Below are 17,669 nucleotides of genomic sequence, written 5' to 3' on the forward strand. Positions count from 1 at the left end.
TAAAATATGGTCGAGCGCAGTGATGGCTGGCTCATCCGTCATACTCGTGAACGGGTGCTGCTTGTAGGGACTGGTCTGCTCTAATCACTATGACTGATTTCCTCTTATTAATAGTTTAACCAGTTGGTTATATATTCAATATTTTTTCTATTTGAGTATTTAATTGAATTAGTGCTAATTGGTGGTTTGTATTCACACACTTAAACTTAAAAATGTAAAGTAATAATAAAATTATTTAAAAGAGCAACACGCAAGTTTCTTGCTCGTTCTTCTTGTGATGAGACAGATTTCCGAACGATTAAAAAATGTAATGACTATTCAAAAGTGCTTCAATGTGAGTTTATTTGAATAAATGATTTTCTATTCTATTCTATTCTATTCTGGTAGCATTCCCACTTCCATTTTCTAGTGTGATGTCAAATATTTTAGAGTATAGTAGGATACCAGCAGACGAATTGGTAATATTTTTCGTTAATAGTTTAATTTTTGAGCTTTCATCATCATCATCTCAGCCCAGAAGACGTCCACTGCTGAACAAAGGGCTTTCCCAATAATCTTCACGACAATCGGTCCTGAATTTTTATACTTAGATTCAACTATATTAATATTATAAGGAGGTAAATTTGTAAGGTTGTAGAGAAAATCTTTGGATTTACTGTTTCTGTTCTGAAAAAATCTTTTAGTGTTACATAAGAAATTTATGGATGAAGGCAATATAACATCACACTATAACCAACAGGAGCGGAGCAGCAAAAGAAATGTTACAAAAATGTTATATTTCGAATTGTGACCGGGTTATGATGCAAAGTTGCGCAGGATAGCTTAGTATTTTATATATTGAATTGTGACATCATTAAATTTAGCATTATATTCATCGCATGTCACAGAATGTCACACATTGTCGATACTGTACCACCCCTCAAGCTGTGAACCTTGATTCAGTCAGAATTTTAATGTCGTCCAGATTTGAACTGACAACCTTTCGTTACAAATCGGGGTTGCAAACGACTTCGCCACGACGCTTTTGAGATGGAATTACTTGACAAAAAACTACCCTCGCCGCCGAAGTTTTTAATGAGTTGACGGGAACTGCAAGTCAGCGGAGGCGAGGTGTGGGGCCGCCGCTAGCCATCTCAAGTTACTGCCACATTACCGTGACTTGTGCTTCCACAGATACTCGAATACCCAACAAATACACTTCAAAACCGTTCTACAGCTCTCGATCAAACAGTGTAACGAATTCACACCAGAATTTTATATAGTACTGTAGTTAAACGCATAAATTTCACTATAATGAGTGCATATTGTGTCTCTTGCGCTTACTGTACCCAACAGGGTGATGGTGATGATTTTGGACCAACGCTCATAACTGTTTTGTTCAACTTAACGAAAAAAAAATTTCCCACATTTTTTAATTTTTCTACGTAACTACCCCAAAATCGGGGAATTTTTTTAGACCAGGTTATATTTCCCATCGAGAGTTCCCACTGCTCCATAAAAGTCAACTCGCTGCAAGGATTAATGGTACCCCAAAATTGAATTTTAAAAAGTCTCTAAAATTGTTAACATAAATTAAGTACCCTAACTCGGCCGCCATCTTAGATTTTTACTTTTTAATACTTTTGACGTATTCACCCTAGTGACAGAAACATTTCGCTCATACATTGTATAGAGCCCCGGTGACCCGGGTGACTCCGGTGGATCATAATTCAAAATATCTTTATTCATGTAGGTCTATTACAGACTCTTATGATATGTCAAATCTACCGTCAGTTCGGAATAATTTCCAGATGATACAGTAAGATCCCACGACTGCCAGGCATACGTCTTATTGGTAAATGTGAAAGTTCTTGTATGTGTGTCCCCAACACAGGTAAGAACGATCCCCAAACATGAAACATTGATCGTGGTTTCTTTGGCAGGTAACAAAGGTGTAAGAATTTTCATATCAAGTTCGCTAAATTGAAACACGATTTTTTAGCATATTGCTCGTAACAGTATTATAACTTGCGCTGCTCATTGCCAAACACTTAGTATGGTTACAACCCCCCGCCGGACACCCCTAAACTATATTATTTTATAAATATACTAACGTTATTGTAAGCGACGCGTTCTGTGCCTTAAAAAACAAAATAATTAAAATGATGTTTGTCTATGTTATAGTGTCTGCGTGCGGTGTCGTAGTAGTTTTGAAAAAAAAAACTTACAGTGGGTGCCAAATTAATAGGGACAGTCACATTTTTTATAATTTTTGTTCTTCAAGTGGTCTTGACTACGTTTTTAAGTGGTAAAAGTTTTTTGCTGATATGTTTTTATGTTCACCTTGTCTCTATAACTCAAATTCAAAGTGAATTTCAAGTGCTGAGAGATTTGTTTATTTTGGAAATATATTTTAATGACGGGAGAGACACACAGTCGTTCACACGTGTAAAAGTGAAACACGTAAATTATTCTTTAAACAGTTCTTTAGTGGTTTTGTGAAATAATCAATACCTGGTATATAAGTAATATTTTACTATAATATTAAGTATTTTGGAGCGGATTTTACATTTGACTTCGAAAAAAAAAAATCCGAGGTTAAAACCCTTCTCCTACACACAAATCACTCTCAGAGGATGATAGCACAACTGGCCGGGATATCGAAATCAGCCGTCAATAAAATAAAAATAAATTTAGATCAAAATCAGTATGTGGCAGAAAACGTATCACAACAACACGTTCCGATAGGAAAATTCGAGATATCGGCTTGCAAAACAGAAAGACAAGTGCTGGATTTTTAACTCAGATAGTACAGGAATCTGGAATACGTGTTTCAAAAAGAACTGTACAGCGAAGGTTGGCAGAGGAAGGCCTGACAGGTCATCGTCCAGTTAAGAAACCCCGATTAACAGAGGCGATGAAAAAGAAAAGGCTTGCTTGGGCTCGTGAGCACCGCCTGAAAACTGTTGAAGACTGGAATAAGGTCAGTTCTATGGTTAATTTTATTTGTGTTATATAAAATCATATTTACAAAAATTATAAATAGTTTCTATATTTTTTTAGGTATGTTTCTCAGACGAGTCAACTTTTGAAATTCTGGCCAACAAAAGTAACTTCGTGAGGCGGCGCCCAGGCGAGAAATTTCATCCTGATTGCATAGTAGAACGAATTAAACACCCTGTAAAAATAATGGTATGGTCTGTCATCAGCGCAAAAGGAGTTGGGCGCCTCTATATCGTCCAGGGAACCATGAGACAGGACCAATACAAGCAAGTATTAGAAACTCGCCTGTTGCCGCAACTTCAGGAATGGTTCCCGAATGGGGAGGAATTCGTGTTTATGCACGATTCAGCTCCATGTCATAAAGCGAGGAGTGTAACCAAATTTTTGGAAGACCACAACATTCCAGTTTTACCTTGGCCTGACAATTCTCCTGATATGAATCCCATAGAAAACTTGTGGGAAATTACCAAGGCGGAAATTGCTAAGGAAATCATAACTACCAAAGTAAAACTAATTGAAAAATTAATAAATGTATGGTTTCACAATCCCAAAATAAAAGAAAGTGCTAAACAGTGTATTGAAAGTATGCCGAGGCGGATTCAAGCACTGATAGAAGCAAAAGGAAATGTGACAAAATACTAATAATTTCCCATCATCATTTTTATTATACTTGTTTATATTTTCTAGTTGTTCAAATATTAAAATTATAGTCTAAATTCATTATAAGATATGTGTCTGATATTATTAAATATAATTATAGACCAATGTTTTACAAAAAACGAATATTTCGTGACTGTCCCTATTAATTTACTAACCGGCGCAACGGACACCACGCAGTCTGTACCTAGATGCGATCGACACTACACGTCTTATCTCTAATTAACATTATAAAATTTATATGTCGAAAATAAATCCAATTGTTTTAAAAGCCTTCGTTTTTGCCATCACCGTGACCTACCATATTTTATACCATACAGTTATTCTATGAAAGCTGAATTTATAAATATGAATATATTGAATAAGAAGTAAATATTAATAAACTGAATTTAAATTTGACATGGTCATTATTTATACGTATAATTAGTAAAAATCATGGGATCATACCACGTTTTATATTTATTTGCTGAGTTCGATATTTCGACCTAATTGTGATATATATAAACTGACAGTTTACCCATTTGACTAATTATGTAATTTATAAAGTATAATAAAGGCACAATGGGTATTAACAACCACTCTGTTTTGTTAGCATTATTACTGTACTACGTTGGCTGAAACTCTTTCTTTATATATAACAGCCTCCACCACGAGTTTTACTTACTTCCGCCTTTCGTATCCGTATATATATGTACTTGATGCTCCAATAATAACATTTCATCTTGTTTGTTGATCCGTGTAAGCTATTACAAATCATAAACATTATGCTATGTCCAAACTAAAACTAAACACTCAATCCTCTGGTCTCATTGACAATGTCAACATAATTACGGAGAGCTGTCGACACTCCACATGATGTCTTGACACCTAACAACAATATATTTTTTGTTGCAGGTACACTTCGGGTCATTAGATACTACGGTTTTCTCCAAGACGCCAACCGACCGATATGCGAAGTCTTTCTCTGGATAGTTACACTAAGAAACCGAGAGAATACTCAATTTGGACGGGTTATCACAAATGATCAGTGGGACTATTGTTAAAAACTAAAGGGTCAGTAGAGGTTGTAGTCTATGTTTTAGGGTTCAATAGAGATGTTTAATATTATTTTTTGTTTTAAGTTTGGCGCGGTCATTATTTATAAGTACAATTAGTAAATCACGGGACCTTACCATGTTTTATTATTATTGAGTTCTCGATATTTTGCCAGCGTTTCAACCGCCATCGACCATGGCGGTGAGGAACTGAATAAAAATAAAACGTATTTAATATTATTCATATCCTAATACTTTGTGTTTTAATTTAAACTAACTCTTCTTTAAAATCAAAAACATCTCTATTCATGTAGGTCTATTACAGACTCTTATGATATGTCAAATCTACCGTCAGTTCGGAATGATTTCGAGATGAGAAGAACTGACAAGAAACTCAGCTCGTATTCTTTTCAAATAAGCTTGTAAATGTTTACAAAAATCCTGATTCATTTTTAAATTATAATTTGGGAGGATACTATTTCGTTAAAAGGAATCAAAATTCGACCAGAATTAATTTAAAATAGCTCACGCCGCGAACTGCTTTCCGCCTTAAAACTAAATATGTCAAAGGTTTTTTGAAGTTTAGTTACGCAATAAATTTCTGAACGGTTTAGACCTTTGCCATTCCTGAAAACAAAAAAAAAAAGTTACGCAATATCAGCAGTTTGTATGGGAAAATAAAATTATTGTTCGTACCAGTTTACATACAATTTCTTCATATTATCATCGTTTAAACCTTCCCTGGACTTCCACGAATATTTTAAGACTATAATTAGCCAAATCGGTTCATCCGTTCTCAAGTTTAGCGAGACTAACGAACAGCAATTCATTTTTATATATATAGATAAGTTTGAATATTATTGAGGTTATATTGTCAAAGATTTGCTTCACATATTTGGACATGGAAGATATAAAAAGCATTTGCATAGGATGAAAATGCTTTCGTCTCCTATATGTGACTTGTGTTCTGCCGACGAAGATCAATCATTAGATCACTTGTTTTTTTACTGTCAACATTTCGCAATCCAGCGATTAATATTTATTGATAAATTGATCAATATATATGATAAAATGGAGATCCCGCGCTCCATCCAGAATCTATTGAAGAACCAAGAAACTTACAAACCCATTTTTGAGTACGTTGTATCAACTTTTCAAGATTTGTAACTTGTGAAGAATTATTATAAAAAAAAAATATGGGAAAATATTACTGAAGACATGGCTGTATGGGCTGAGTCCTTTTGCCTTTCTCTAAAGAAAAAAATATAAGAAAATATTACTGAAGACAAAACCGAAGTCCTTTTGCCTTTCTCTAAAGAGGGAAAAACCGAACAAAAAAAAAAATATATAGGTTACTTTGATTTGACAATAAACAAACTTGACATTATTTCACATTGTCGTTTCGTTATCAGTCGTGTAATATAACGTTAGTGTTTGTAATATTTTATTTATTGGTTTAATGTATTTATTAATATATATTTAACAAAAAATATTAGCATTTTACAGTCCTACTCTATATAAACTATAAGTGTCTCTTACTCGAAATTACATACTCCTCGTAAAAGGTGTACAAACGTTTTGCTTCACGTATTAACATACTAGCTATTCCCGCGTGAAATTTATAGCCTATATGTTATTCTGATATATAAGCTATATTACTGTAAAGTTTCATCAAAATCCGTTGAGTAGTTTTTGCGTGAGAGTAACAAACATTCATCCATACACACAAACTTTCGTGTTTATATTTATTTACTAAATCTGTACTAGTATAAAGAATCCAACCTTGGACCTCATTTATACAAATCAACCAGTCTACCACTGCGCTACTGAGGTCACAAAACATGCACTTACGTAATTAATTATAGGAAATACTATTGATATAATAAATAGACTTTTGCGGACTCAACTTTTTGTGTGAACACAAACCGCGCGTGACCAGCTCCCACTTGTCCGTTTTTTCTGCCGTTTAATAGTTAACGTCAATTTTATTCGATGAGATTACAAATCGAATAGACGTACGGACACAATTGTGAGTCTAACTCGATGGCGTTACGAGATATAATCATCGATTACAATGCTATAGTCCAGGGGTGAGCAACTTTTATAATCTACGGGCCAATTTAAATTTAAATTTTGGCGGGTCGCACATAAAGTAATACCTATTGATAAATTATTATCACTATCATTACAGAGTGTAAAACAAAGTCGCTGTCGCTGTATAGACAGACAGACAGTAGGGACAGCACTATGTATGCCTAAATCTTTAAAACTACGCAACGGATTTTGACGCTGTTTTGTTTAATAGATAGAGTGGTTCAAGAGGAAGTTTTACAATACATGTACACGATACCGAAGCCGGGGTGGGCTAAGAATGAAGTGAAAGTGTGAAGGGGTGAAGCTAGTAATGTATAAATCTTAGTTGATTTAAAAACTTACTTTACTTTTTTATATTTTCATTCTGTTTATTCCAATGTTTCTTACATTACAATAAAAAGATATAAAATTTAAAAAGGTAAATATTTCCTGTACAAATTAATGCAAACATATTGCATGTTTGAACAAGTTCCCGACAAATGAATAATTCTTCACAAAATAACGTTGTTTTTTTAAAAAAAAAAGGTTTAGTATACTAGCATTTTATTATAATTAATTTTATAACAACATATTGATAACAAAAAAGTCGAAACAATAAATTCAATTATAGATATGCTCAGCGGGCCGCAAAAATGAGTTTAACGGGTCGCAAGCGGTCCGCGGGCCTCGTGTTGGTCATCTCTGCTACTCGAATGGTTTTAACTGGGTACCTACTGTATTGGAAAATTTTAATGAGGCACAATAATTGATATTTTGACTGTCTGTTAACAAACATGTATGTACTCGTACAGCAAGTAGGTGCACAAGTATTTGAAAGGTCGTTGTGGTTGACGGTAAAAAAATTACTTAGTGGTTATGACAAATTTACCGGTTTATTAATATTCAGTTATATTTTTACAGTAATTTTGAAATAACTGTTCCTACATTATTATTATTTTATTATATAGTATAAAACAAAGTCGCTGTCGCTGTCTGTCCGTCTCTAGTCTCTATGTATGCTTAAATCTTTAAAACTACGCAGCGGATTTTGAAGCGGTTTCTTTTAATGATTGAATGAGATAGAGTGATTCAAGAGGAAGGTTTATATATATAATACATGTACACCCGTGCGAAGCCAGGGCGAGTAGCTAGTTTATAAATAAATTACATGGAATACAAGAATATAATCTTTTTACAGATTCATACGTAGTTAAGTAGATAAGACTATACATATATACCTTCTTACATTGTATAATTAAGGTTATAAAAAAGAAATATATAAATTTACATATTGCAACTTTATCATAAAACTCGATTTCATAAGAAATCGTAATTATGTATTACGAAGCGAAACTTCATTTAACTATCAAATTCAAATTCAAAAATCATTTATTCATGTAGGACATTTTAGCCGCTTATGAACGTCAAATGTTTACATTATAATTTTATTTTTTCCCTACCGTCCAGTTCGGTATATAGATCCAATTGAGAAGAACTGGCAAGAAACTCAATTGAATTACTTTTTTTTTAAAGCCAGTTTATTTACAATGTATATTTATATAGGTGTCTATGTCTAACATTAAATGAAAATTCAGTGCATGAACAACTATTGCCATGCACACTCGTCATTCAAGTAATCGTTTAGTGAGTAATAGGCTTTGCTCAGTAAATATGATTTAACAGATGTTTTGAATTTATTTAAGGGTAATTCCAACATATCCTTTGGTATCTTATTGTAAATTTTTATATCTATTCCCATAAAAGACCTATTAACTTTTTCTAAACGATACTTGGGGACAGCAAGTTTGTCTTTAAATCTAGTATTAATATTATGAATATTGCTGTTTTTTGGAAATTATCTCATCTATAATACAATCTTATGTAGGTACTAGCTACTCGCCCCGGCTTCGCCCGGGTGTACATGTATTATACATATAAACCTTCCTCTTGAATCACTCTATCTATTAAAAGAACCGCTTCAAAATCCGTTGCGTGGCTTTATAGATTTAAGCATACATAGGGACTAGAGACGGACAGACAGCGACAGCGACTTTGTTTTATACTATGTAATGATTCATATAATAATAAGACTATTATTAATTTAGTTAGTGGGATCGTAATATAAATGTTGCTATAAGTAATGTTAATTACATTACTTACTATAGCAACATTTATACTACTACTTATACTACTCTCCCGACGTTTTGACTAGGTTATCCTAGCCGTGGTCACGTACTGACTGGAGTATCAACGTCGAGCAGAATGTTCAACTACCGTCACTATTGTTAAAAAAAATCAACCCATATCACTTACAATATCCGACTAAATTTAGCAACTTACATGATTATCTGATTGAACAGAGATTATGTGCGTATCGGTTTCTATGTTGATTGTCGCACGCCTAATCCTTGTTAATGTAAATATAATTAAATCAATATTTATTTAAAAGAGCAACACTGAATTTCCTGCTCATTCTTCTTGTGATGAGTCTGCGTTCCGAATGAATGGTAGAATAAAAAAACTTGACTATTCAAAAGTGCTTGTAATGAGCTTATTTGAATAAAGATTATTTCTATTTATATTTCTAAGTTTAAAAAAAACGAAATGCGACTTCTCAGATACGGTTTGGCGTTTTGGAGAAACATATATAACTTCAATTATATTTAATGACCTATAGAAAGTGCAATCAGTGATAAAAAAATTAACAAAGTGCCCAATAAAGTGTAACGCCAAAGTGATGTTAAAGTGCTAAAAGTGTGGAAGTGAGGCCCTAACCGTGATGATGTGATTGTGATGTGATAATGAAACGGAGCAAGTCGTACACGTGGCTGTCGGGTCTGCTGAAGATGAAGTCGGAGGAGCAGGACGAGGAGTGGGGCGCCGTCCCCTGGGTCCGCGCCGAGGTGCTGCATGACAGGTATTTATATCTACCAATATAACCTGTGCCCGCGGATTCACTCGCGTGAAATTTATAGCCTATATGTTATTATGATGTATAAGCTATATTGCTGTAAAGTTTCATCAAAATCCGTTCAGTAGTTTTTGCGTGAAAGAGTAACAAACATCCGTCCATACTCACGAACTTTCACGTTTATAATATTAATCTATAAATAGAAATAAAATTGAAGTGTCTGTTTGTAATATTGATATAACCGTGGACCGATTTTGACGGGACTTTTTTTGACAGGTAGATGTAATAAAGAGTAACTAGTCTATACATATAAATAAAATTGGAGTGTCTGTTTGTAATATTGAAGTAACCGTTTCATTACTACATGCATATGAATATAAATACGATACATACACCAAAATAACATTTTTTTCAATTTTTGTCTGTCTGTCTGTTTGTTCTGGCTAATCTCCGATATAGCTAGACCGATTATAACGGGACTTTTATTGGAAGATAGCTGATGTAATAACGAGTAATTTAGGCTACTTTTATTTTAGAGGTCTAGCGGTCAAAATTCCTTTACGACCGATGGTAATTAATTAAAAACAAACATTTGTATTCATGAGTATGATTGTTTGTATCGGTCTGGCCAGCATGATTTTCATGTATAATATGTATGTATTTACTTAAAAAAAAAAAAATATATCTGTGGTATTTGTATCAGTTGTCTAGGACCCGTTCCACCGGCTTTAGCTAAATTATATTCGTAAGATGTACACGCATGTGTGAATGTGTCTGCCCAAGATTATTATTATTATTATTATTATTACTTTTATTTTAGCCAAAAATAACTGTCAAATTGCGCCAAATTAAAAAAACAATACCTTTTTCTGACCATTCTATCTGGTTTGACTCACACCAAGGTGTGATTGGTGGATGTGGATTGCTAATGGCCAGCATGACATCACAGTAGAACATTTAATGTGGTCTGTTCCACTTAAAAGAATCAATTAATATGCACCATACCATACTCCGTGTGGATTTGTCACGGTCGTGCTATGACGGGCCGTTCCACCGGCTTTATGGTCACCATAAATTATATTCGTAACACTGTACACGCCATCCGAGTGACTGTCGATCTGCCCAAATGGTAAACGGTCAAATGCCGCTCACTTTTTCTGCACAATTCTTTGTTTTCACGCCATCCGAGTGACTGTCGATCTGCCCAAATGGTAAACGGTCAAATACCGCTCACTTTTTCTGCACAATTCTTTGTTTTCACGCCATCCGAGTGACTGTCGATCTGCCCAAATGGTAAACGGTCAAATACTGTTCACTTTTTCTGCACAATTCTTTGTTTTCACGCCATCCGAGTGACTGTCGATCTGCCCAAATGGTAAACGGTCAAATACTGCTCACTTTTTCTGCACAATTCTTTGTTTTCACGCCATCCGAGTGAATGTCGATCTGCCCAAATGGTAAACGGTCAAATCCCGATCACTTTTTCTGCGATATTTTTTTTTCTAATTTACTTAATTTAAGCACTTTTGAATTGTCATAACAATTTTTTTGTATCTACTGCTCGATAGATTGTAACTTTTTTATTTCAGGATTTTTTTTATTTCATACAACGTCATTTAGACCCAAGTTAAGCTATCTAAAGCTTGTATTATGGGTACTAGATAACTGATACATATACATACTATTTTTCGTAAATACATACATATTATACATAGAAAACACCCAGACCGATACAAACAATCTTACTCATGAATACAAATGTTTGTGCCGTGCAAGGAATTGAACCCTTTTTCGGACTACTCTAATGCTGTTGGCCGCAGCTGGCCTTTACAGCTTCACCGGACGATAGGGACCGAGTGCAGATGGCACTCCCAACCAAAGGAAGGACTTATGGAGCGGCTGAAGGCCAACTCCCGCCTGACGGATACGACTTTAGTCTGAGAGCACCGCTAGGGTTTCGAACCTCGGCTCAAGCCGTCGTAATTTCGATCCCCGTTTGAATTGGAGGGGGAATCGAACCCGCGACCATCGGAAGTAAGGCTGTGTGGTAAACGGCTAGACTACTGAGGCCGTCAAACATGACGTATGTTTACTGACATGCTGTTAACTCTCAATGATTTAATCTCAAACATTTGTGGAAATGATTACAGTGTGAAATCTTGTATTGGCTTGTATATTAGTATATAACTACTAAACATATCGTAGGCGTGCCGCTTGTAGGTATAATAATGATTTTTTATGTATCATTACATAGTATAAAACAAAGTCGCAGTCACTGTCTGTCCGTCCCTATGTATGCTGTATAAAACTACGCAACGGATTTTTTTAATAGATAGAGTGATTCAAGAGGAAGGTTTATATGTATAATACATGTAAACCCAGGCGAAGCCGGAGTGAGTAGCTAGTATATAATAATAATAATAACCCTGGATAGTTCACACAGACAGACAGAAATTGAATAAGAACAAAAATAAAAAAGTCTAGTCCCAACCTAAGCTCTGCTTTCGCTCTGCTCTGCAGATTTTTATAGGTACTTATAAAAAATACTTTGTAATTTGTTTTGTAAATATATATGTAATATACTAGCTACTTGCCCGGCTTCGCCTGGGTGTACATGTATTAAACATATAAACCTTCCTCTAGAATCACTACCTATTAAAAAAACCGCTTCAGAATCTGTTGCGTGTTTCTAAAGATTTAAGCATATATAGGGACGGACAGTGACAGCGATTTTATATGCTTCAATCTTTAAAACTACGCAACGAATATAATATACAACGGATATAAAACACTTTCTTTACAAAAAAAGCTTACTATAAAATTGAAGAATTCATTAACGATAATAATGTTTTTGTAGCAAAACTTAAAATCCATAGCACTGACAATATTATCTGATTACACTAATAATGAGTGAGAGATTTCTATGTTGATTATCGCATGCCTCTTACTTGTTATACTGTAATTATTTATATAAAAAAACATCTATTCAAAACACAAGTTTCTTGCTCATTCTTCTTGTGATGAATCTGCATTCCGAATGAGTGGTAGAATCAAAATATGACTATTCAAAAGTGCTTGTAATGAGTTTATTTGAATAAGGTTTATTTCTATTTCTATTTCATATACATACAAGGACATTTGAAAACAATAGGAGCTTAATTTCTTGTCAGTTGTTCTTTGGGCTCATCGAGTCATTGGGCTCCCTAAAATATGGTCGAGCGCAGTGATGGCTGGCTCATCCGTCATTCTCGTGAACGAGTGCTGCTTGTAGGGACTGGTCTGCTCTTATCACTACGACTGATTTTATCGTATTGTATATTTGACCCTAATAAATTAGTGCTAGTTGGTAGTTTGTTTCGACTTGTAAATGTGAACTTACAAGGATTATTTAAAAGAGCAACACACAAGTTTCTTGCTCGTTCTTCTTATAATGAGACAGCTTTCCGAATGAGCGATAGATAAAAAAATTGTTATGACTATTCAAAAGTGCTTAAATTAAGTTTATTTGATTTTCTATTCTATTCTATTCTTACCTCGAAATCACTCCTAACTGACGGTAGATTTGACATATCATAACAGTCTGTAATAGATGAATAAAGATATTTAGATTTGATTTCAAAATTACTAAGGTTCCTTTTGCGTCATGTTGTTTTCAATTATAGGAACATAAAATAAGAAAACATATACTTATTTCATATAACGTTCAATACAATAAGTCACATTCAAGTAAAGCCATAAAACTGTTTATATTAATTACACTTGATTATCATCCGAGCCATAACATATAATTTATGGAAATCGTAAGTATGTTCTGTAAACCAGTGATTCCCAAAGAGGTCTCTATCGACCCCCAGGGGTCTATGACCTTTACTATCTGATGGTCGTAGGTTCGATTCCTCGCACGGTACAAACATTTGTATTTATGAGTATGATTGTTTGTATCGCTCTGGGTGTTTTCTATTTATAATATGTATTTATTTACAAAAAAAATGTATTCATGTATTTATATCAGTTGTCTAGTACCCATAACACAAGCTCTGCTTAGTTTGAGACTAGATGGCGCTGTGTGAATTGTCCTGAGATATTATTATTATTATTAAGACTACTTTTGGTCTATTTGTTATACGTAATATGTTATGTTTTGTCAAATTATTATTTGTAAGGACACGTCCTTGGCGGGATGAATTAAATTACTAGGTTTGTTTCTCATATCCGTTACTAGATGGCGCTACTAGAAAAATTGAAACGCGATAATGTTTGACTTTTGTCCCAGCTCATGTACTGGAATTGTATTAGTTTATTTTTTTTTTATTATTAATCCCCCTTCGATCGATCCTCCGTCCAATTCAAACGGAGACCGATGTTACGACGGCCTGAGCCGAGGTTCGAACCCCTAGCGGTGCTCTCAGACTAAAGTCGTATCCGTCAGGCGGGAGTTGTCCTTCAGCCGCTCCATAAGTCCTTGCTTTGGTTTGGAATGCCATCTGCGCTCGCCCCCTATCGACCGGTGAAGCTGTAAAGGCCAGCTGCGGCCAACAGCATTAGAGTAGTCCGAAAAAAAGTGTTTTTTTTTGGTCACGGCGGTGACGAATATACGCAGTCTAAATAGTTGTGAGTTATTGTAGTGCCCTCTATAGTAAGTTGTGTTAAACAAACTGCAGGAAGTCTACGACAGTCATCTTGTTGTTTTTACTTTGTTTTTAACACTAAACTTTACTACAGTTAGAAATTTCCAAAAAATCAGATAAGAATAGGGGGGTCTATTCAAAACCAAAAAATATGGCAAGGGGGTCTACGACACAAAAAGTTTGGGAACCACTGCTTTAAATCTATTATTGCGTGAATGCTTGAATGGCGAACATAAAAGTATAAAGAGTCACAAAACGAAACCGTTCACACCACAAGTACCTGCTGTTTAGTAATATATAAATCATCTCGACCACTCAGTGCCCACACATAGCGTGTAATTTTCGAGCTGTAAACCAGTAATCAAGTTTCCAAGGCTTTATGTTAATGACATATGCTCAATTTTATGCCCGCGACTTCGTCCGTGTGGAATTAACTTTATTTTTCTAAAATAAAAGTAGCCTAAGTTACTCCTTATTACGTCAGATACCTGCCAAAAAAAGTCCCGTCAAAATCGGTCCAGCCGTTTCAGAGATTAGCCGGAACAAACAGACAGATAGATAAAGAGACAAAAATTGTAGAAAATGTTATTTTGGTGTATGTACCGTATTTATATTCATATGCATGCAGTAAAAAACGGTTATTTCTATATTACAAACAGACACTCCAATTTTATTTATATGTATAGATGTATAGATTAACAATTACAAAAAAAATTACATTAAGCAATAACAACGTATACAAACAATGGATATGTAATAGTTTTCGCGTGAGAGTAAGAGTAACAATCCTTCCAAATCTTATATATATGTAAAATTCTCGTGTCACAGTTTTCATTCCCATACTCCTCCGAAACGGCTTGATCGATTCTCATGAAATTTTGTGAGCGTATTGAGTAGGTCTGAGAATCGGCCAACATCTATTTTTCATCCCCCTAAATGTTAGAGGTAGTCCACCCCTAATTTTTTTTTTATTTTAAGGCAAAACAACGTTTGCCGGAACAGCTAGTAATGAATAAAATGGAACTGCTAAACTAACTTTGCTTTCAATAAATATAAAAATGAAATAAAAATACGTTCGGTGTTTTAAAATTTAAATCAGTCCATTAAACGCGAGACGTTTGTATAATTAAGACATTAACTAGAAACTGTGTAATATGATACAACATTAGTGTAATATATTGTAATATCAAGTGTCAGATGAGCAGCCAGTAGGCTTGTTAGTTGATCCTCAGGTTACAATTTAAAATTTATTTATAAAAACTTAATGCAAAAATATAAAACAAAATAAAGATGCATATGGCAGACTTAATACGATAAGGCATTTTCTCCCAGTCGAACATAAGGCGAACAGAGATTAGTGGGCGGTACATTTAAGTAAATAATAACATGAACTAAATAAATAAAAGGAAGTAGGTACAATTATAAGAATATTCATAAATTGAAATATATATATATATATATATATACATTTAAGCACATAATAATATACATATCAAATTTACATATACTAAGTACAAATCAACAATGAGACATAATCAAACATCTCAAATTAATAACCAAACGAGAAGCACTGAATCACTAGCAAGAAATGCCTGGATTGACATATTCAAAAGCCCTAATATCGGGCTACTCGAACAAATACTCCAATAGACTACTGCTATTGAGTAAAAACAACATATGTATGATGACTAGGGCCTTCACAGGACACTGCAAATTAAACAAGAATATGGCCACACTAGGCCTATGCACGACAAAAATCTGCAGATTCTGCCAAACTGAAGAGGAAACGCCACTACACATCCTATGTGGTTTTAGCCCACTCATGCATAAACGAAATAAGAAATATCTCCTTTGGAAAGTTTACACTCTTTCCCGAGGAGATAAAAACCATCGCTCCTAAGAATATCCTTCAATTCTTGTCCCTGACGGGTCTAGGCAGCGAACTTTGAAAAAGGGCGAGCACAGTAGATCTATGTAGGTCGCAGTGGTACAGGTGCTACAAACATCTGACAATAGCCCAAACAACCCAATAAAAAAAATACATATACTAAATACAAATCAACAATGAGACATAATCAATCAAGACAAATCAAGAGTTAAAGCGGGAGATAATTTAACATTTCATTAATGTATTAATTTAATTATACATTAATATAGTATTACATTATATATTAAATTATGGCTGTAGTTCATTGTTTGTGAAATTGGTGCATCAAAATTTTTTTACCTTTTTTTTACGTCAGGAAAATGTTCAATTCTCAAGGAAACTTACTTCCCCGTTGCCATAAAATTTCTCTTATCTCTTATAATTGAATTCCTAATAAATAATATGTAATCCATGAATGAGTGGACTATTAATCTTTCCCTCTATTAAGTTTTCATTGATTATTTCTTAAAGATCATATACCAAAATTTAAATACATAGCACTGACAATATTATCTGATTACACTAATAATGAGTGCGTAGCGATTTCTATGTTGATTATCGCATGCCTCTTACTTGTTATATTGTAATTATTTATATAAAAAAACATCTATTAAAAAGAGCAACACTCAAGTTTCTTGCTCATTCTTCTTGTGATGAGTCTGCATTCCGAATGAGTTGTAGAATCAAAATATGACTATTCAAAAGTGCTCGTAATGAGTTTATTTGAATAAAGATTATTTCTATTTCTATTTCTATTTCCAAATCAATTGTTTGTAGTCCGCGAGCCAGAGGCTTTTTTTCGTTAATTATTTTCTGAACTTCTAAAATCTTAGAAGTTTTGTGTTATTAGTAAATCACGGGATCTTACCACGTTATAGAGGTCCAGCGATTTCGTAGACTGCTGGATTTTTACCGGCTAAAAAATATACGGGTATTTCTCCTCGAACATATTTCCGTGACCGTAGGATCACTTTCGTATTGTTGAAGACTCGGTTGTCTTGGAGAATATAAATGATATAGAGTAGGTTTTTTTAAAAAAATTGTTTTATAAGCTTATTGATATTTTTTTCTGGCAGATTTAGGATAGACTCTGGCACTTTGTTGTAAAACTTTACGCAATTCAAATTCAAAAATCATTTATTCATGTAGGACATATTAGCCGCTTATGAACGTTAAATGTTTAATGTTAGACATAGACGCCTGTATAAATATACATTGTAAATAAACTGGCTTTTAAAAAAAAAACTAATTTACTACATGATCATGACTTGGGTTAGATTTAAAATATCATCTGATTGAGTGCTAGTATAGACCACTTTAGCACAACACTGGTTTCCCTCTAATTCAATTAAGTTTCTTGCCAGTTCTTCTCAACTGGATCTATATACTCGGTGTATATAGATCCAATTGAGAAGAACTGGCAAGAGAAGAACTGGGACTGGACGGTAGGGAAAAAT

At 34.1% G+C, this 17,669-nt stretch overlaps 1 protein-coding gene across 2 annotated transcripts in view; it reads left to right on the forward strand.

Annotated features, from left to right (window-relative positions):
• LOC131842522 (protein prickle-like) overlaps positions 1-17,669 on the forward strand; it is a 583,535-nt gene that overhangs the window by 41,389 nt on the left and 524,477 nt on the right. Inside the window, exons 2-3 of one of the 2 annotated variants that reach the window (XM_059191084.1) lie at positions 4,534-4,692; positions 9,424-9,663. In XM_059191084.1, the coding sequence (XP_059047067.1) occupies positions 9,548-9,663 (116 nt within the window). In that variant the 5' untranslated portion in view covers positions 4,534-4,692; positions 9,424-9,547. The remainder of the gene's footprint in view (positions 1-4,533; positions 4,693-9,423; positions 9,664-17,669) is intronic. The other variant, XM_059191093.1, reaches the window with a different exon arrangement.

The sequence above is a fragment of the Achroia grisella genome, unplaced genomic scaffold (genome assembly GCF_030625045.1).
Source record: "Achroia grisella isolate CSIRO2021 unplaced genomic scaffold, CSIRO_AGI_Agris_v1 utg1080, whole genome shotgun sequence".
In the NCBI taxonomy this organism is placed as follows: domain Eukaryota; kingdom Metazoa; phylum Arthropoda; class Insecta; order Lepidoptera; family Pyralidae; genus Achroia; species Achroia grisella.